Source organism: Falco rusticolus, chromosome 3 (assembly GCF_015220075.1).
Source record: "Falco rusticolus isolate bFalRus1 chromosome 3, bFalRus1.pri, whole genome shotgun sequence".
Taxonomy (NCBI): Eukaryota; Metazoa; Chordata; class Aves; order Falconiformes; family Falconidae; genus Falco; species Falco rusticolus.
In genome coordinates, this window is record NC_051189.1 from 65,429,092 (window position 1) to 65,451,562 (window position 22,471).

The following is a 22,471-nucleotide window of genomic DNA, read 5'->3' on the forward strand; positions in this document are numbered from 1 at the left end:
CACATTCCTTGTAAAATCTCCAGTTCCATTAATGCATGCTTCTCTTACTCTAAGGTAAATAACCTTCTCGTGAAGTGAAGCTGTTGTGAGATGGGTCTGTCCCTGATAAGATATAGCTGTCTTGGAGCAAGAGAAGTTTGGATCTGTCAATGCTGGCATGCTTAGCCTTCAAATAAATAAATAGGTGATGTCTGGCTCAAGACTTACTGATTTAATCCCTCCAATATGAAAGACTGTTCTGTTAAGATTGTGTCAACAACAGCTGTCTCTTAAGGTTTTGAGTTTTAAGTTAGCAAGATTAAAGTAGGATAAGATTTAAAGATTTTTTTTTTCCTGTTATAATGTTTGATTTTGATGTGCTTTGTCTAAAACTGCAAGTGCACAATAAAATAAATAGCACAACATTTTAGCAATGCTTTCTGAAAGTCAAAAATATATATGGAACAGATGGTCTTAAGCATGTTATATAATATGTGTCCACAAAAATAAATAATAATCAAGGAAAAGAATAGTAGTAGCCTTTTAACTATAATCTACTAAATTAAATTTGTGGCCAGGGCCACACAAGGGGAGATACATTACACTTTTTTTTTTTTTTTTCGTTGCTTGATTGCCCTGAAGAAACTTGTGGAATGCTAAACACTAGTTTCAGAAAATGGTGATTTATGTGACGTAATCCCAGATTTATGGCAAGTTCTTATATCAGCTGCAACAGTTTCTTGAACAGTTCTTGGCCTTAAGATCTCCTGTGCTCATGTGCACACAGGCACACACCTAGAGTTTCTGTGCTGCGCTCATAGTCCTGTTTTGTAACAGGAAGGATGGGACAGGATCTTTTTGTGTTTAAAAACTCAGTATACAGGAACAATAAGATATTTCCTTTTCTACAGCACAGTTGCTAGTTTTTAATTGAGATGGCCTTAAACGATGAAGTGGTTATTCACTTCAAAATATTTCAGGATAAGTCAATTCCTGATAATTTTGAAAAACACTAAATTTTGCAACAGTCATCTATGTGCTAGCTCATACTATTCTCAAATGTAATTACAACTCTAAAATAAAAAATAAAAGTATTTCCTTATGGTAGCATTATCATAATCCTTATAAGAACTTCTCTTTGATTGTTTCTACTTGCTTAGTCACCTCTCGGTATGGTTTTTTTCCTTAGGTTCTCTGGCCACTGCCAGGTTGTATAAATACAGATTCTTATTGCTAAAGAAATGTGAACTAGCCTGCAGTTTATTCCAGTTTAGTCCAAGAGTCCTGCTTTATTGTGGAGTACTCTGCCTCTTGTGTGGCTCATGTTCACTACAAATCGAATTTATGCAAGTCTCCATATGGGCATCTATAATCTGGGATGCTGCTGTATTGCTCATGATATTGCATTACTTCTCAGATGCAAAACCGTTCTCACAGAAAGTTGGTTGAACATCTATCAAAATGTTATTGTTAGGCCTCAGTTCTTGCCTTTTTGTGATAAAATGTAATACCTGATTTGCAACCAAATTTGAATATTATTTGAATTCCACTTACTTGCCTTTTAAAAAAAAATAAAGTTTATAGCTTTTGTTTTTCAATATCTCAAATTCAAACCTGTCTGGTTCTGCTGTGGTTGACCATTTCTGCTTTCACTGTTTGTTAGGGGTTTTGTTATCTAATTTCCTTGATAAGTCTTTATTTTTTGGTTAAATTCATTCAAGAATTAATATTAGACAAAAGCTAAATATGAATACCTTGTGAAGATCCAATCAAAATTCACAGATGCAAGATTTTTACTTTGCAAAGAATCCCAAATTTTAGACCATTTCCCTCTCTTCCCCTTATCCTTGTTCTTTAGAACTGTGGTCATATTTTACTGCCCAGAACTTCTTTCAGAGTATTCAAATAGTGCTTCAATATAGTATTTCTTAGGCGCCCAGTGAATGTGTGTGTCCGTGTGTCATAATGGTAGTTTTGAATAATATTTAGCAAAATTTTATCTGCAAAGAATCAATAATTTAACAGTTATTGAAAGACATGCCCAAATGCACTTTGTGTAGTTTTTACACCCTTATTTTGCTGAGCCTTCAAAGCAGAGATAACCAATTTTCCTGAAAACTATACCTTATTTTCCCAATTTTGACATGCAATTCTCTTCAAATATTTGTTTACAGCACTTTCAAGTAATACTTGTCTCCTAGCAAAATCATCCAGTTGGCATGGGAAGGTTACAAAGAACATTGTTTTCATGGGCAGCTATTACTCAGCTGATGAGATTAAAATGAACGCTATTTAAATGAATAACTGTTAGTAAAATTACTCAGTTCTGTACACCAAACAATAAGATTTGCAGTAATTATCAGATCCCTCTTAAAATATAGAAGTATTTGAACAAAGTAATTGTTAAAAGTAGCATTCCTATGCACCAAAAAGCAAATTGCAGGAATAATTGAAGCTGTGCTGCTAATAAGCTGTTAATAGAGTCTGAGCACATCAAAGGGCAGCATGCAAACTAATAAAATAAAATTTCTTTCAACAGAGATCGTATTAAGCAATAACATCTTCTTCCTTAACAAAGTAGGGAAGAAATCTACAAGCTGAGCTTGCTGACAGAACTTTGAGCTCTTACAAGCATGGACCTAGAATGCTTAAATGACCCTATGAGTCTCTTCCTGTGTAGGACTCTACTCCTTTTTCTAAAGCTTGAAGGCACAGAGTATTAATTAGAAGTGTTAATTTACAGGGTAAATAAAGAAGTGATGTCAGTGGGTGGCTTTGAATTCCTCAGCAGTGGCAGCAGTGGCTGAAACTTTAGTATCAAGGATGGAATAAGTGGTGGGAAAAATAAAGATAATCTCTTAGTCTCTACTGGTTAAAAAGCAACTCCCAGACATGTTAGTGGTGGTTCCTATATGAAAGTTCATGTACACTTATTACAGTAAATTCATAGTAGTACTTCAGTGAGTGCACAATTTTGCAGCAAAAAGGACACCTCCATTCTTAAAAATCAGCTGTTTAAATACAAGCCTGTATTTCCATTATATTAAGTGTTAAACTTGAAGACCGAACTTTTACTTTAAAAATTATTATTGGATAAGAGAGGAATATTCAAACATTTCAGCAAGAGGGGGAGAAAAAAAGGAGAAAAAAAAATATAATATAAAACTCCCAAAATGTCATTGCTGCATAGAACAATTCAGGTTGAAAGGGCCCCCTGGAGTCCATCCAGTTCAGTCTCCTGCTTGAAGCAACATCAGTCAGATCACATTGCTCATGTCCATGTCTAGTTGGGTTTTGAATATCTTCAGGGATGGAGGCTCCACAACTTCTATAAAGATAAACATGAACACCTAATAACCAAAACAGAAGAAGAGGTTGGGGACTGAGCAGCTGGAGGGCAGCTCTGCTGAAAAGGCTCCAAGGGTCCTGCTTGGCAGTGAGCTGAGCCTGAGCCAGCCATGTGCCCTGGCAGCAATGAAGGCAAACCGTGTCCTGGGCTGCCTCAGCAGGAGAATGGACATCAGACTGAGGTCTCTGAACTATGAAGGCTCCTCCCTACTGAGTGCTTACTAAGCCATACCTAGGATACCGGTCCCCTCACTACTCTATTTAAGAGAGACATGGAAAAATTGGAGAGGGTCCAGCAAAAGCCAGTCAGGAAACTGGAGTTTGGAGAACCTGACACACAAGGAGAAGCTCAAGGAACTGGGCTTGCATTAGTGAAGAGAAAAGGCCTGGGGGATCTAATCAGTCTTCCAGTTCTGATGAGGTGGCTGAAGTGACAAACAGAGGTGCTGTCTTCTCAAGGATGGTCAGGGACAGGACAAGAGGCAATGGGCAGAGGTTGCTTCAGGGCAAATTAGCTGGATATAAGGAGGAAAAAAAACCAGCCATGGGAACTACTGAACATCAGAGCAAGCTGATCAGACAGGTCAGTATTTTCTTGCTGGAAATTCTTAAGACCTAGCTTGGCAGGGCACTGTGTAACCTAATCAAAGGCCCTGCTTTCAGGTTGGACTAGATGATCTCCAGCAGTCCTTTCCAACCTAGACTTTTCTGTGAACTATGAAGTATGTGCCATTAAAGTTGCTACAAGCTCTTGATGTGTCCTTGTGCTTCATGTATTCTGTCAGCCTGGTCTTGCCCTCTCCTGAGTATATTTTGGTTAGTTCTAGTGATGGAAAAAAATATGCTTAATCTTCCTAGTCTCTCTTAAAACAGTCTCAAGAGAGCTTTCCTTTGAACTGCTGTAGTGTTACTGCTTTACAGTAGAGAACAGCATAGTCCATGTGTCAGTTATGCATATTCTGTCTTTGCCATGAAACTGTAGCCATGTTTTGGCAAAGTTCAAAGCCTTTGCAAACCTGTAGTTTGTGCATATTCGTTAGAAACACTTCTGACTCCGACAGCTAAAATGTCTCATGTCATCTGTAAAGCTTCAAGTACGATGGAAATTCAGATAATTTTCTCTCTTGAGTAATGAAATATGTTCCCTCCAATTCTTTTGGGGCCAAAGTCTGACATTCACTTTAATAGCTACTTGTCATTTGTGAAGACTAATATGGGGTCAGATGTTTGAGATGAGATCATGAAGCCATTCTCTGTATTTATGTCCTCTGGCACCTAGGTAACATGGAAAAGAAAATTGTGTAATTAAAACTTAAAGAAGAAATAGACTAAATGTTTAGGCTGTGGGAGAAAAATAAAGGAATAAATGCTCTTGCACTCTATGAGAGCACCTTCTCTATTAGATATCTGGGAGAAACACTGAGAGCTTCTGGCAGATGGAAAACTGGCTGTTCAAAGAATTGGTGTAAGAAATGCTAAAGGGAAGAATGGGATGGGGAAATGGGGAAGAAGGTGTGTATTACTAAAGGTTAATAAATCTGTTTTAACTGACTTTGCACAAAGCCAAGGAGACTAGTGCAGAAAAAAAAGTCTGGCAATGAGAGGGAGGTGCACGAAGAAGCAAAGAGTATGGACATAGTTTGTCTCCAGCTCAGTTATATCTGGGGCAAAAAGAACCAGTGCAGCAGGACAGATGCACATTAAGAGAAAGCAAGAGGGATTGTTCAGATTTTTGCACCAAAACAAATTGCTCTTTAATAACAGTACCTCATTTATTTCAGCAGCTGGGAGATGTGCACTTCTCAGACATTTCCCAGGAGTGGCAAGTTCTAAAATGAGAAGACCCTGTGTTTGGAAGTGAGGGTTTCAATACCATGTACCCAGATGAAGCTGGTTGATAGGTACTTACAAGAAGAGAGACTGGAGATAAGGTCTCTGAAGGAGGTCTCCACTGGTCCTTGGGGGGACATTACGAAGAAATGGTTGAGCTATGATATAATACAGCTGGGTTGTGCTGTGGAGATTTGCACTAAGCTCCCCTTTTTAATGCAAGCATTGTTGAAAAGCTGAATCCTGGATATCTCAAATCCAGATCAAAAGTTTAAAGGACATATTTTTTACTTTCATTTATTTTCACTAAAAATGTCTTTGCTCCTTCCTTGTCAATATAACCAACATGTCTGAGAAGTGAGGAAGGTGTGAAAGGAAATTAATATTTGTGAAACTATCTGTGTGAAATATACTTCTGTGATGATTATTATAGAAGAACCCTGAGAGAAACCAAGGTGTGATCTTTATTCCATTAAGTCAGAAAAACAGTATGAAGTTATGGGAGTCAAACAGAATTTATAAAGCCTCTATTTAAACAGAATAGTATTTGTCATTTATTCTGACTGAGGTGAAAAATAATTATGAAAAATCAAATACTATCTTATAATTAAGACAATGTGTATAATATGTATAGAAGAGGTGCCAATACAGTTAAAGGTATTTATTTGTCATAACATACAGAGTAGGAATGCCATAGATCAGACCTAGTGGGGCCCACTGCCCTACAAACAACAGAAAAATGGTGGACTAGACCTATAAAACTAGTAAAGTAGTATTTAAGTCGTACTTTCCTAGTCTTCAGCACTTGACTCTGCACTAAAATTTTTCCAATATTGTGTGTGTCTATTTTTACTATTCAAGTGTAGAAAGTAGGTATACTACATAAATAATAAGAGTTCATGATGAAAGTAAAAACCTAATTATCTAGCCTGCTTTTTATAACACTAGTAAAGAAATGTTATGTGAGCATTTTTTTTTTTTCTTAATGACAGCATTTTCCCTTGAAGCTACTCTGAATTATGTGTCAGTGTTATCGGGGAATGTTTACCATTTTGATATGGAAATGGGAAGAGGCATGATCCCTTGTGCAATAGCTATAAAAGGAAGCAAGCAGGTACAAACATCAGGTTCTGGTGTATGAGAGAGGGCAGACAGGTTTGTCACTGTAATTTACTTTCTGTTAATAAAGGCAGATGAAATGTAATAAGTCTTAGGAGTACTAAGCTTCATTTAAGGTTTTGATTTGCTTATAGCAAGAGGGGCTTTGCAGCATAAATAAAGAGCAATTTATTATGAAAATTGGCATAAAGCTATCTAATTTTTACTTCTTCATAGCAGGAAATTTGAAATTCAAATCACTGGCTGATGAAGGTTATTAAAAATGCATTAAGAGTTGGAAATGTAGCTGTATGTAATTGTCATAATAGATATTCAAAATTAATTTATCCCCAATGATAATTAAGCTAAAAGAATTTTCAAATTATCAGCTAACAAATTTCAGTTAATTTTAAACCAAATAAAGTAAAAACATTTCAAAAAGTATGTTAAAAAATTAAAACTATCTCTTTTTAAACAGTCCTAAAAGAAGGGATACATTTCTGTTCAGAATCCGTCTTTTTCTTATTTTTCAAATTACTGCACTCTTGTAACTTTTTTTATTCTTTTTTTTTTTTTCCTTCAGGTTCTCTCTGTTGCATTTTTCTCTCTTTTGCTTTTTCCCCTCCCCCCCTCTGAAGAATTCTGGACCACTTTGAGTGTACGCATACGCACACACGTACAGGCATGTGCTGAGTTTAGGTTAATTTAAACTCATGTATTTTCTTTCTCTGTCTGGTAGTTTTTTCATCTTGTTGATGCATCTTTCTGATGAGCAGCAAGAATCTCACAGGTATTCTGGTGTTATTAATACTTCCTTCAGAATATCTGAAATGACTTTAATATATACCTTTATGTTTAGGAACAGCATCAAAATGCCAGTTTTGGCATTGTTGGATTGGGATGGGGATTATTTTAAAGGCACTGAGGCATATTTACACCCTTTAAAAATCAGTGGAGAAAAAGTTTTTCTAAATCATACTATTTTTATGGTGGGTTTTTATTTATTGTTTTAATCCTTTCTAAAAACAAAACAAAACTAGGCTAGCGGGTATCTCTGCGATTGTGCTTGTATATGTACATGCATGGGCCTGTACCCCTTGCGGATGTCGACAGCCAGCTATGGGACAGAGCCACCATCTGAGTCCTGAGTGTGTGGCTTTCTCACCTTTGGCATCAAGTGAGAAGAGCCAGGAACAGGGAGAGCAAAGATAATTCTGTCACTTCTTTCCTGGCGAATGTCATTCCTTTTTTTCTGAATATAGCTCTTGATAGTTCAGCAGATACCCAGCATCTGAGAGTTCCTTAAAACCTGCATCATGAGGTTTCTCTCAACTGTGAATTATTTTTTCCCCCATGAGTGCTACAATGGAAGTAAACCAACCTTTCTCACCTAATTTTGACCCAAGGCTTCCCCATAGTTTCAAGATCTGACTAAAGGGTGCTACGGCCCAAGCTGAAGGCTTTCACAGTTTGAAAGGGACAGGAAGGAGAGTTACATCTTGGACTCAGTCACTGCCACAATGTATAGTATAGATACAGCCAAAATGTCCACTGAAAACCTACAATTACTTGTATCCTCTAATGCTCTTGACCCAGTTTGTCAGTGCGGTGGGAGATATCATAGTGAGGGTTATACCTAGCAGTTTAGCAGGAAGAATTATATAACTACCACTCACTGGGTCCAACAAAGGTATATTTTCTAAGCATGTCTTTGCTTGTAATGTGTTTTCAAATGTAATCTGTGTTAATATTTAATTAAGCTATCTAAAAAGATGAGTTCGGGAATTATTACAGGTCAGCCAATTTAAGTAAACGAAGAGGAAAATTTAGAGGAGGTTTTGAAAAAGTACATTTCTCCTTTTCTTTTTACTCAAAGACCGTTAACATATTATTTTTAATTAACCAATACCTTTGGGCCATAACTAGAAGAGATCTGGGCATAGTCATGTACTTTGAGAATGTTAAAAGTGAAAACTCTTAAAAATTGAAACAGTTTCTAACTGTCCAGTATATTTTAGTAGCCTCATAAGGCTATTAAAACTCATATAATGATCTAATTCATTTACATGTTCATTGTGAAGTATTGTCTTATTACTCTACCTGGATAATAAAACTACAGTAATGAAATGCCCATTTTATTTCTCAGGCATAAGCACAGTGCTACTGTTTGCCTACCTAGTAACTCTAGCAGGAAAGTTTGGTATTTAAAATATCTTTTTTTTTTTAATTGTAGCTAAAATTTGGATAATGGGGAAACCTATTTTATTTCAGTTGTGAATCATCTTCCCTCTCTGCCGTCTTTCTAGTGTGATGTTATTTTTTAGGTATGAACCTGGGTTTCAAATTAGAGTGTTCTTCTAGTATTAAGGCATTAGTTATTTTAAATTTTGTCAACACTCACTTTTACAGAAGGCTGGGGTTTTTTTCCTTTTTTAATGCTATACTAACACAGAAGACTGGAATTCAGTTTGCGCATTAAAATAAAAGGTCAGATTGGAAAATATATTTATAAAGTTCTTTATAAGAGTAAGGAAATGGGATTGGGGAGAACTGGGATTTTGATATCACAAATGACTGTCTATAATAATACTCTTTAAAGTGTGAAGGTGTTTCTTTATCACTATGCATTTAAAAAATTCAATTAAAATGTTGGTTAAGGGAAGAGGTCCACATAGACATGAACTGATCAGATTTAAAGTGTTGCTTTAAAACATGAGGCTACCAGCCAAAACTAGAATAATCCTAGTAGGTTGACTGATTTTATGCATTAGGCAGCAGTTCTGGCAGTACTACAGCTGTGCAGTTTGAGAGAAAGTAAAGTAATTTAGCTTGGCAAAACCCCTATTTCTTTGCCTATTAAAGGTAGCTGGTATGACTTAATATGCTTATTCTGCCCTGGTAGGTTTGATTTACAAACACTGTGAAACAATATAGTATTTAAAGTGGCATAACAGAAGCTACTCGACTAAGTTTGGTTTCCATCCTTAATTTTTTTAGATTTCATTGCGACAAAGTAGAGTTTGTATCTGCTTATATGGTAAGTGGTCAGTTAGGTTACAGCACAAATCTGGGTACTCAGTTAGTCATAATGTCACCTACATTCTCAAAAAAAATCTGAAAAATTTATAAACTTTTTCTTTTTTTATAAAATCTCACTTTTATCTGGAGGGCAAGAGGAAATTATTCATTATCCTTCTGCTATCAGACCTATGCATAGTTCCTTCCATCAGACTTCACTTTCTTGCCCTGAAATCACTGGCTTATACTTAGCCTGATTTGGTTTTAATATATATATTATTTCAGTCTTTTTTTTTAATTTTTTTTTATTATCTACTTTTTCAGTTAACAGATAATATTCTTACTGCTGTTAAAGGTGTTGTTTCCATTTAGTGCTTACAGGAATGAACATTTACTTGGTAACAGTTTCTTAAACATTTATTCGTCTGAAATAGCAGCTGGAGACCTGCCCCAGAGGCATAATGTGGAGATTGATATGCCACTCCTTGGCAAAATTCCTGGAAGATGTTGTTAGTATAGCAACTCATCTTCCAAGGATAAATCCACATGCAGGGATGGGGAAAACTCTTTCTGTTTTCTTTGTGAATTGTTTTTACTTTTATCTGATCTGTTCTTTCACCTTTCTGATCTTGGGATTTCTCTTCTCCCTTATTATGTGCCTCTTGTAATCTTGTGGTTTAGGTTTTGCTGTTCTTTCATGAAATAGGTTTTCTTTTTCTTCTGCCCCTTAATACATTTTTACTTCGTCTTGTTTTTCAGTCTCTTGCATCCCCTGGTCCTATTGTTGATTTTCATGTGCTGTTCTTGTGCGGAATCTGCTGAAGTCAGGAAAATGTGTTTCATCTTAAATACTTTGAATGCCTAATCCCATATGAGTTTGCCTGAACCCATAAAGGTCCAAATAGCCTTACAGATCTGTTAGCATCCCTTTCTTAGACTCACACTTTAATTCATATGTTAATGGACCTGAAGAGATCACTTCTCCAGCTCCTGCTCACAGCAGAGCCAGTTCTGAGATCAGACATGGTTGCTCAGGGATTTGTCCAGCTGGGTCTTGAAAACCTCCAGGGACCGAGACCGCAGAGCCTCTCTGAGCAGCAAGTCCCACTGCTGGGCTGTCTTCATGGTGAAAACATTTCTTCTCGTATGCAATCTGAACATCTCCTGTCTCAGTTTATGCCCTTTGTCCCTCTTCCTCCCACCAGGCACAGCTGTGAGAACCCTGTCCCTGTCTCCTTGATAACCAACCTGCAGGCACTGGGGAGCTGGTGCTAGGTGCTCCTAAAGCCATCACTGATGCAGGCTGGAGCAACCACTATCCCTCAGCCTCTCCCCACTGGTCCAACTCTGGCTGTCCTGGAAGCTCTTTACTGAGCTCACTCTAGTTTATTAATTGCATTGGGGTCCTGAAACTGGACACAGTATTGTAGATGTGATATCATGAGCACTGAGTAAAGTCACTTCCCTTGATGTACTTGCTGTGCTTCTGCTAATACAGCCATTACCCAGTCCCAAAGGTCTTTATGCTTTCCAAGAAGCACACTACCTTTTTTAAAGAACCAAAGTCATGTCCAGCTCTGTCTGAAACTAACAAAACTTCTACTCTGTGGTAATTGGATTTAACCATGTAAAAGGAGCCATTGCTTACTGCAGATGGGGTGACTGAAACCTTAGCTGAAAGATGTTTTGCCTCTGAGATACTCCTCTTTATAGTCCTTTCATCTGCAATGGGCCAGCATCTCCTTTTCTCCTTTTGTAGACTGGCATACAGCATTCAGAACAATGTTAGCATATTGATTCCTCCTTTACCCTTTTCTTGCTATGATAATTAACATAGCTTTTGCTTCTTAGATCAGTGTCTTGTTGTCATGCTGTTTCTGGTTGAGGTAGTTCTCTACTGTCTGGGCATCACTTACTAGAGCCCCTGCTCCTTGTCACTCTGTTGGCTTTTCCTCTGTTACTTTGCTGCTTACATGTTATTACACAACAGATGGTAGTATGTGGGCCGTTATTAAGAAATAAGAGGATGAACAATTACATTTTGTAGCACTCTCGTCTGCTTCTATTTTTGCTAGATATAAATTAAATAACAGGAAGGTAGTGCGCAATGCAAAACAGAAATCTATTTATGTAAATTCACACCTTTTCCTCTGCCCATGTAATTTCCAGGACTCTGCATAGTGGAATTAGCATTCAGTAGATAGAATCACAGAACCGTTTCCCTCTTAATTTCATGTGGGAGGCATGCATTTGGAAGAATTCAAATGGGATATAACCTAGAATGGAGCACGTAAGATTTCATGCATGATTTTTTTGTGGTTTTAATCTTTTCTGGACCTTCTTTCTTCTTTACTGTGGAATTATATTTTTTGTAGTGAAGCAGATGTAATATGTGATTTGGAAGTAATATTTCTATAATTGTGGAAGAGTTAGCCAATCTATTTAAACATACAATTTAAGCAGCAGACCCGTAGAAGTATTATATAAATATATGTAGCCTTTACATGTCCATGTAACACAAAAGTGGATAGTGTGGGTCCTAGATGTTCAGCTCCCTGGCTAGAACAAATTTTTAGTACTATAAGCAATGTCAAGTGTAGGTCAGTGGTGAAATATGATGGGTTCAAGAGAAAGTGTAGTGAATTGGTCCTAAAATCCTCTGTCTTTGAGAGAATTAAATGTAGTTCTAAAGAAAGCAATCAGAAAAATGTCAAATTAAGTTGACCGTTAAGAGGCAATGGAACACATTTAATCTGAGCCTTTATTTAAATTAAGTGTATTTTGTAATTTACTAACCTTTTACATCTAAGAATATAAATAAGATGCCAAAAAAAAAAAAAAAAAAGAAAAAAGAGAGAGAGAAAAAAACAACAAAACTCTCAAATATTTTAAAGGGTAGGTATATTAAGTTGCATTGACTGTGACTATTCTGTCATGTGAAATATTTTGCTAATGTAACCCTGGAGGAAAGAGGAAGTCTGAGGAAAGGAAGACTTTCCTGTGGTCAAGAAGGATGATGTTAGACATCATTTAAACAAAACTGAGAGCCACAAATCCATGGGCCCCAATGGGATGCACCCCCAAGTGCTGAGGGAGCTGGCAGACGTTATTGCTAAACCACTCTCCATCATCTTCGAAAGGTCATGGAGAACAGGAGAGGTGCCTGAGGACTGGAGGAAAGCCAGTGTCACTCATCTTTAAAAAGGGCAAGAAGGAGGACTCAGGAAACTACAGGCTAGTTAGCCTCACCTCTCTCCCTGGAAAGGTGATGGAACATCTCATCCTGGAGGTCATCGCAAAGCATGCGGAAGAAAAGAAGGTCATCAGGAACAGTCAAGATGGATTCACCAAAGGAAAGGCATGCCTGACCAACCTGATAGCCTTCCGTGATGGAATGACTGACTGCATAGATGAGGGGAGAGCAGTGGATGTTGTCTAACTTGACCTCAGCAAGGCTTTTGATACTGTCTCCTATAACATCCTCATAGGTAAGGTCAGGCAGTGTGGGTCAGATGAGTGAGCAGTGAGGTGGGCTGAGAACTGGCTGATGGCAGAGCTCAGTGGGTTGTGATCAGTGGTGCAGAGTCTAGCTGGAGGCCTGAAACTAGCGGTGTTTGCCAGGTGTCAGTGCCGGGTCCAGTCCTGTTCAACGTAGTCAGCAATGACCTGGATGAAGGGACAGAGTGTGCCCTCAGCGAGTTTGCTGACGATACAAACCTGGGAGGAGTGGCTGACACACCAGCCCGCTGCACTGCCGTTCAGCCAGACCTGGACAGGCTGGAGAGCTGGGCAGAGAGGAACCTAATAATGAAGTTCAACAGGGGCAAATGTAAAGTCCTGCACCTGGGGAGGAACAACCTCATGCACCAGCACAGGCAAGGGGTTAACCTGCTGCAAGGCAGCTCTGTGGAGAAGGATCTGGGAGTGCTGGTGGACACCAAGTTGCTCATGGGCCAGCAGTGTGCCTTAGTGGCCAAGAAGGCCAAAGGGATCCTGGGGTGCATTAGGAGGAGCATGGCCAGCAGAGGTGGAGGGAGGTGATCCTGCCCCTCTGCTCTGCCCTGGTGAGGCTTGCATCTGGAGTGCTGTGTCCAGTGCTGGGCTCCCCAGTTCAAGAGAGACAGGGAACTACTGGAGAGGGTCCAGCAGAGGGGTACAAAGATGATGAGAGGACTGGAACATCTCCCTTGAGAGGAAAGCCTGAGAGAGCTGAGCCTGTTTAGCCTGGAGAAGACTGAGAGAGGATCTTATCAATGCATACCCATGAGAGTGGGTGTCAAGAGGATGGGGTCAGGCTCTTTTCAGTGGTGCCCAATGACAGGAGAAGGGGCAACAGGCACAAACTGCAGTGCAAGAAGTTCCATCTGAATATGAGGAAAAAACTTACTTACCTTTGATGGAGCACTGGCACAGGCTGCCCAGAGAGGGTGTAGAGTCTCCTTCTCTGGAGACATTCAGAACAGACCTGGATGTGACTCTGTGCAACCTGCTGGGGTGAACGTGCTTTAGCAGGGGATTGGACTGGCTGATCTCCAGAGAGCCCTTCCAACCCTGGCCATTCTGTGATTCTATAAATCTGTAATGAAAGTATGGCCTTGTAATTATTTCCTAGGTAATTTACCTTCTCAACGAATGCACTTTCAAAAAGCAGAGTATGAGTTGCTATAACACAGATCACAGACACCCAGACAGAAAAAAATGTGTGTGTTTTTCCCGTGTTAAAATAAGTTCTTACCATGGATGAGTTGTTATTGCCAGTCTTCAGACTGGGAGAGTGAGACAGTTCTGAAATGTCAAGACGGGTAAGGGCTGAAGTGTTTTTGGAGAGAGAGACTAGAAATTTGTTACTAGCAACCTATTACCTGATCTCTTCTAGCTAGCCAGAGGTAGCGGTCCATCTCAAAGGCTGCATCTGCTGTTCAGAGGTTTTATTTTCCATATAGCAATCCTGAATACTTTCCTTCATCATCAGCCTATGCCTGTGTATCTTCCTTGGATTTAGGCTATTGCTACCTGCCACTGCACACTATCTTATGTTAGTAATTTTCCTGCACTTCAGTTATTTACTAGGAATCTGCAGCATGAGTTTACTGAAATTAAATGATGGTTGTTTTCACTAGGGAGAAGTGGAGTTAGACTTCTGAAATCTATTAGGGTGTTTTTTCAGATCTTTTCCAAGTCTGCTGACACAGAAATGCACTAAAACTAATATAGACCAATCCTTTATTGTTTCTTGTAGCTCAGTTCCCTGGCATCAGGCAATGCTTGGGCATTCTGATGGGGAGTGGAGAACTGAAGCGATTTAGTGTTAGCATCAAATTTAGGCTCTTCATGCAGAAAGGTGACTTCAAGTTCCTGTGAACCTCTCATTATCATAAGACATAGGATAGGGAAAATCTTCAAGGAAACAAAGATCCTTTTAATATTTTATTTTTCTAAGTGAGGGCAAGAGTTCTCTTCTTATCTTTTTGACCATATAACTTGAGATTTATTAACTGTTAGTTCCTTCACAAGAGTCTTTTCCAGCTTTTTCTTTTGCTTTTAAAGGTTAATGCATTGTTCTATATTTTATTTATTTATTTTCTGTCAAAAAATACAGAAACGTTTTTATACAGTCATAATACAGAATAGCAAATACCTATTTTTTTGTCTTTCTTTTCTTGTCTTTTTTCTTCTTTTTTTTTATGATTGATCTGTCAAGATGTGGCATTTACAAGGTGTTGATTACTGATTTGATTATTCCTGTATAACATGTACTTAAAGGAAGCAAGTAGAAACTCTGAAAGTGGTGCCTTTTTTAGATGAGATGTTATACCAACAGAAAACAAAGTTAAGTTTTGGCCTTACCTGTAGACTATGATAAAGAAAAACAATGAGGAAGAAAGGAAGTGCATTGCATTACTTGAAGCAATATTTGGATGATTTAAAGTGCTCTAGATATATGAGTAACAGCAGCAGAAACCTAACTTTTGCATTCTTGTTCAGTGCTTGATGTTCCTGTGTAAAGAAGTTTTGGATTTTGGTGAACAATCTGAGACTCACCCCAAAAAATTATGTGCAGATCAAGTGCATGTCTTTTCAGCTGTGCTGATGTGGCATCTTTGAGGTGTTCCAAATTCCTGACTGTGAGAGGAAATGAGTTACAGCAACCAACACTAATGGGTAGCCTTGAGACCCTGGTGCAAGCCTAGCCTAGTTTAAATTTGCAGGAGTGAAATCCTAGAAATTATCCTACTTTGTAACCCTTCAGGGTTATGTCCTTTTGTCAAATATTGATCAGAAGTAAAGGAGTTGAATGTCTCTGACATAGCATGTCAAAAAAACCCCAAGAAATAATTAAAAAAAAACTACAATCAACTTTTAGATATGAAAAAAAAAAGAAAAGAAAAAAAAGCTTGGTAAAGAGAAGTTAGTTACATGTAAAGTAAGTAAATGTTCCATATCTTCAACCAATGTTCAGCTGTCATTCCAGAAATTAGTAAAATGGTTTTAGAGACTGGTTCAGGAAAAGATCAAGAAACCAAATAAATAATAATAAAAAAGAAATGTGTCAGCTGCTGAGTGATGGACTTAGGAGGCGAGAATTATTGATAAGGAATAGGAGAACTGAGAAATGGTCTGGGTGCGGAGTCCCTAACAGGTACCACACTCAGCATCATATGAAGTATCACAGTAAATGGTAGCACCACTGTCTAGTAGCAAAGAGAAAGTCTAAGCTAACATACTAACATTAGTGAAAAGTCATAAACTACTTTATCATAGTTTAATACAAAAGGATCTGTTTAGCTTAGTGGAAGAAATCATAAAGGATAAGGGTAGGCAATAAATATGTTTGCGTGATTACTTACTGAACAAGTAATAGTAGGGATTTTGTTTGTTGTTGAAGTTTATTTTGTTTAGAGGGATACAAATTGGTGGGGTGGGGTGGGCAGGAATAAGAGAACTGATTTTCAATGTTTGGGTTTTTTTTGTTTGGGTTGGTTTTAATATTACCAAAGTTTTGGGCAAAGTGTAATCCCACAATGGGAATATTTTCATCTTTTTTTGTGGAAAGTCTAGGTAAGACTCTTACATGTGTAATAGCACATTAAATTTTCCCTTTATTCTTTTTTTCTTACTGATACAAGGTTACCAATGGTCTAGGTAGATCTAGAATACTATTTTGCAGTTTTGAAGAACAGCAATATTTTCAATGAACAATGAACTAGACTGTATTTTGCCAACAAGTCTGTTATGATACCACAGGGAGCAAGTTTTGGTATAAAATTCCTTGCTTAAAAACGTAGATCTACCTAATGCACTACTTATAAAAAAGGGACTTTTCATTTTTGATGAATTTTCAACTTGATTAGTCTTTTAAAACCTTAAACTTTACAAAGAGATGGTTGAAATTATTTCAAATAAGTTATGACTTCTTTAGGATTTTTTTTGTCTTTTAATTGGCCTTGATGCTTTTCCCCCTTTAAAAGAGTTATTAATTTAATTATTTAATTTTTGCAATTCTAACCACAATTTTAAAAATCACTGAGATAAAGCAGTCTGGTTGCCAAAGCAAAGTTCGTTTTTCCTTCATATAAAATAATAGAAACTCTCAGGTGTTTATTTTTTAATTTCAAATTTCAGTGAGTAGAGAAATGATTCATGCTTCATTGGCATTAAATCCAGAACTCAGAATGTGATTAACTTCAATTTTGTGTAGCAGTGGGAGGATAGACTTTCACAGCATTATTACTCTTGCTTCTATCTTTCTGCTCTGATTGTGGAGGGAAATATACAGTACGATTTCAAAAAATGAACATGGAAGCAAAAATTCATATCTGTATTTGATAATATGCCACCTCTCATTGTTAGCTTCAACTCATGTTTCTGAAATGTTAACTGATGGGGTTTTTTTCTGTCAACCTGTTGACTTGCCCAACAGATAAAACTAGCACTACTTCTTCAACTCATATATGGTTTGGTTTATGTAAGCCAGCAACATGCTCTTGTGGCAAAGAAAGCTAACAGTATGTTGGGCTGCATTAGGAAGCCTGTTGCCAGCAGGCTGGGGGAGGTGATCCTTCCCCTCAGTACTGGTGTGGCTGCACCTGCAGTGCTGTGTCCAGTTCTGAGCTCCCAATACAGGAGAGACATGGACATTCTGAAGAGAGTCCAAGTGAAGGGTCACAAAGATGATGTGGGGTCTGGAGAATTGCTCCTGTGATGAGGAAAGGCTGAGAGTGCTGAGACTGTTTAGCTGGAGATGAGAAGGCTCATTCATTATATACTAATCAATAAGTATATTCTCTACAGCTGAAGGGTCTTTCCAGTGGTGCCCACTGACAGGACCAGAAGCAGTGGGCACAAACTGAAACACAGGAGGTTCCCCCTGAACATCAGGAAACACTTTTTTACTGTGAGGTTGCCGGAGAAGCTTACCGAGTCTCCCACCTTGGAGGTATTCAAAAGCCATCACCCATGGTCCCAGGCAATGTGTTCTAGATGATCCTGCTTGAGCAGGGGTTTGGGCCACATGACCTGCAAAGATCCCTTCCAACCTCAACTGTTCTGTGATTCTGTGAAATTTGATGCTTTCTCAGATACAATGATGAGACTGAGAACTAAAGCTCCGTTACTTTTTTTCTTTCTTTTTTCTATTAATTTGCCCAGTACTATTAGTTATTTTTCCTAATATCTCTATAAATTCCCTTTATCCTCAGAATATTATGACTAAAACTGTATTAGTTCCAAGAAAACCTTCAGTGATTGTAAAACAAAGCATTTCAAGGGGAAAGATAGGATTTTTGTTTCAAATGTTTTTCTTTCTTTTGTTTTGTTTCATTTCCTTCCTTTTCCTTTTCCTTTTCCTTTTCCTTTTCCTTTTCCTTTTCCTTTTCCTTTTCCTTTTCCTTTTCCTTTTCCTTTTCCTTTTCCTTTTCCTTTTCCTTTTCCTTTTCCTTTTCCTTTTCCTTTTCCTTTTCCTTTTCCTTTTCCTTTTCCTTTTCCTTTTCCTTTTCCTTTTCCTTTTCCTTTTCCTTCTCCTTTTCCTTTTCCTTCTCTCTCTTCTCTCTCTTCTCTCTCTTCTCTCTCTTCTCTCTCTTCTCTCTCCTTTCTCTCTCCTTTCTCTCTCCTTTCTCTCTCCTTTCTCTCTCCTTTCTCTCTCCTTTCTCTCTCCTTTCTCTCTCCTTTCTCTCTCCTTTCTCTCTCCTTTCTCTCTTCTCTCTCCTTTCCTCTCCTTTCCTCTCCTTTCCTCTCCTTTCCTCTCCTTTCCTTTTTTAAACTGGCAGAAATACTTTGGCTACCTGCGTTAAACCATTGAAGAAGTTGACAAGAAAAGAGATATCTCACAATATCTCATGATATTTTGAAATAGGTCTGTATTTGTGGAACAATGTACACAGGAGGAATGTAACTTCTGTGTGAAAACATGAAAGGCTCAACAAACCTTGCTTTAAAAAACCATGGTAAAAGTCAGAGAGTTTGGAAGAGGCAGTTCATGTAACTCTTTGCTTGTCACATTGGAGTTATAAGTAGTTCTTTGCTGTCTAGGGAGGCAGTATGATTCCAGAGACAAAGGAAAGTTGAAGTGTGTTTAAAACAAAGCCCCTTTTTCCCTGCAGGGAGACTGTTTTTCTTCACTTGCCTTGCATTTTGTTCCACCAGATCTCTCGTATGGGTGCCAAAAAGCAACATGTGAGAATTTGGTAGTGTTTTCTTTGTCTCTTTCCAACGTTAAATTCCCACCAGCAGCAAATAAAATGAAATTCTATTTTTTATTCATTTTCTGCTAACAGTATTCGTAAGTGTGTGAATAATCTTCCATTAAAAAAAAAACACTAAAAACAAAAAACCCAAACTGTTCTGTCAATATATTAAATAAAACAGGCTTAATGTAGTGATCAACAAGAGAACCCATAAAATCATCTTTATAGATGGCTAGGTATGCGTACTCAGTTTTCTGTAGTTAGGTTTTGAACAAAAATTACTGTGAAAATTATGCAGCTTTGATGCCAGGAATTTAAGTTTTTCAGATGTATGATTAAACTTATCAGCATTGCAGGATCTTTCAGTAACCCATAACACTCAAATGTTAAAAAAAAATAGATCACTGCTGTCTGAGAGAGACTGGAAGGAGGCTTAATACGCCCTGTTGTCACTTTTCAGAGCACTTCTATTTCCTTTTTTTATGCTGTTCCAGAAAGAAACTTTTTAACATGACAAGATTTAAGGGTTTTTTTCTGCATGATGTGCAGTCACATGTGCACACACATGTAAAAATATCACTGTTTAATTTGCTTGTGTTAGAATCATGGGATTTTTTCTTCCTGTTGTTTTCCCTTTCATATTGCATTGCCAGTTACCTTGTTGAACCTTTGAGAGGAAAGCTATGTATATCTTTAAATTATTAAAAAAATATATAAATTCTCTTCAAGAATAATCTGGACTTTTTTGTGTCCCAAATCTTTTTAAATCTTTTGTTCTTATATCCTCTTCTTATTTAGCAAGACTAGTAGATCCGCATCTTCTCTGTTTCCTACTTTCGGACCTTCTGGGTCTTCAGAATTCAGTCATGACTTCTGGATCTGATGTTGTTTCCTCAGATTTTGAATTTTAGAGTCTGTTCTCTCCTCTGCCTGCTGATGCTTTCTTTTTCCTTTTATGGGATCTCCTTGAGATCAGTGCTTTGGGTAAGCCATAGGAGCCCTTTGACATACTAGATCATTTATTGTGCATAGATCAAGGAAAATTAACACAGATTTTAGTCATTCCTTTCATGGGACAGTGGTGTTCAGCCCTTCTCTTTCCCCCCAAGCGAAAAAGAGAGAAATAAACAATTTTTTGCAAAACCCTGAAAATGCATGACTAAAATTAAAATTGTTAGGGATTAGGAACCCAATGGCAAGACAAATGTTGCACCTGTGTCCAAAAAAAAAGGCCAAAAGATCAACCTGGGGAACTACAGGTCTGGCAGGCTCCCTTCAGCCCATGTGAAGAACCATGGAGTGTGTCCTCTTAAAATATATTTCTGGGCATGTGAGGGAGAAGGTAGTAATTGGGAAGAGGCAGCATGGATTTACCAATGGTAAATCATGTCTGACCAAACTGATAGCCATCTGTGATTTGGAATGAGGAGAAACCAGTGGATGTTGTTGAGTACTCAACTTTAGCAAGGCTTTTGACATTGTCTCCCATGATATTCTTATATCGAAGTTGGAACATTATCATCTTGGTGGCTGGATGTCTAGACTGTGAAAAGGTGGTCAGCTAGGCAGACCCAGAAAGTCATGGTTAATGGATCATACCCTACCCGGAGGTCGGTATTGGGACCTGTCTTGCTTAGTATTGTTATCAGGGACCTGGAGGAGGTAATGAGTCATGCACTTACCAATGTGCAGGTAGCAAATTAGGAAGGATCAGACGATAGCCTTTCAGTAGTCAGGGTACCTTCCAGATACCTGAACAGGCTGGAGAAATAGGCTGACTGGAACCTTGTGAAACTGAGTAAAGGCAAGTGCCAGGCACTGGGCCTAGCATGGAGAAGCCCCTGCGATGGCACAAGCTCAAGATGGACAGACTGGGAGCAGTCCTGTGGGCAGGGCCCTGCGGCTTGATGCCTCAGCCGGCAAAGATGGCCAACAGCTCCATGGTCTGTATGAACAGGATTAGGGCCAGTCAATACAGGGGGTGATTATCCCACTTTGTTCAGCACTGATTAGATCATACCTAAAGTACCACGTCCAGTTTTGGCCCACCTTTACAAGCCAAGGTGTTGACAAACTGGAGTGAGTTTTGCTGAAGGCTGTCAAGAGAAACCCCACAGCAGCAGTCTTCAGTTCTGGTCTCAGGTTTGTAATCAGAACCTACACGTTGCACTTGATGTTTTGTCTCAGTTTCTTTCCTTGGCTTCTTGATGGCTCTTACTGCTCCTCTGCTCTCAATCTTTTTTGCAGTGTCTTTGCCCCAACATGTCCTATTTTTTCACTGCACCATATAAGATCTGTCTCAAAAAAACATTCTTTCCAGCATATGAAAAAGAATGCTGGAGCTGTACACAAGGAGCATAAAGATCACAAAACAAAACAAAACCCCCACCCACATTCAGTCCATTTTTTCCCTAGGCAGAGATGGCCAAACTCATATGGATGACATTTTTAAGAAATTAATTCTGCCTGAGGCAGATGTCCTGCCTGGAAAAGCTAACTATAAACAGATAAAGTTTGCCCAGAGTTCCAAGAAACTGAGAAAAAGATTTTATAATGTGAAGTGTCAAGCAATTTAAGATAGGCTGTGCTACCAGCTCTGGTTGTAATAACATATTTTCTTCCATTTGTGTTAATTGTGGTTATCTACTTGCATCAAAGGAAGATAGATTGAATTGCTTATGCTGTAAACTTGCTACAAGAGTATTTTTTTTGTTGGTAAGCTTTTCTAATATTTGGAAAATAAAATTTTGAGTACTTATGAGGATGACACTTTAAAGGCAGATGAAAATCTATCCTTACAAATGTAGTGATACTAATTGGCATGATAATTGAATTACTTCCCTTAACAAATAAACCACTGTTGTTCCTACATTAGGTTATGTATTTGATGCAGATTCTGAAATGGATCAAAGATGTACAAATATAAAGATTGAAAAATATATTATAGAATAATCATAAGGCTGTCTTGATGTCATTCTAATAACTATATTTCTAAGTTATTCATTAGAGAATCAGACCATTCACTTTTTAATACGTTACATTTTATAGAAAGTTTTGCACCTTTAAACTCTACTTATTTATGTGGGTTTTATCAGTTAAAAATCTTATAAATGTAAATAACCTTAGGGGGGAAAAAGCATTATAGTAAAAATTGAGTAGTTATGGTTAATAGTTTTCTTTGTACTATTTATACACTGGCCTAAAATAACTTTTCTTCATTTTAAGGTAACTGAGCTGCACAATATCAAAAACATAACTAGATTGCCTCGAGAGACAAAGAAGCATGCAGTGGCAATTATCTTTCATGATGAGACATCAAAGACATTTGCGTGTGAGTCAGGTAAGCAATTGGTACTGCATCTCTGGCTTCAAGAGATGAAGTTACACATCAAGGTCTTGCTCAGATGAATTAAATTAAAGCACCAGATAGAAATCCTTAGTTTTAAAAAAAAAAAGTTGTTCTAAACAAGAACTTTGGAGTTTGGGGTATAGGTTTTTGGGGTTTTGGTAGGGTT

General features: G+C 38.0%; 1 protein-coding gene across 1 annotated transcript in view; it reads left to right on the plus strand.

Moving 5' to 3' along the window:
- Nucleotides 1-22,471, plus strand: part of DOK6 (docking protein 6) — a 253,364-nt gene that overhangs the window by 102,937 nt on the left and 127,956 nt on the right. The window contains exon 3 of the mRNA XM_037382000.1: nucleotides 22,182-22,296. Within this exon, the coding sequence (XP_037237897.1) occupies nucleotides 22,182-22,296 (115 nt within the window). The remainder of the gene's footprint in view (nucleotides 1-22,181; nucleotides 22,297-22,471) is intronic.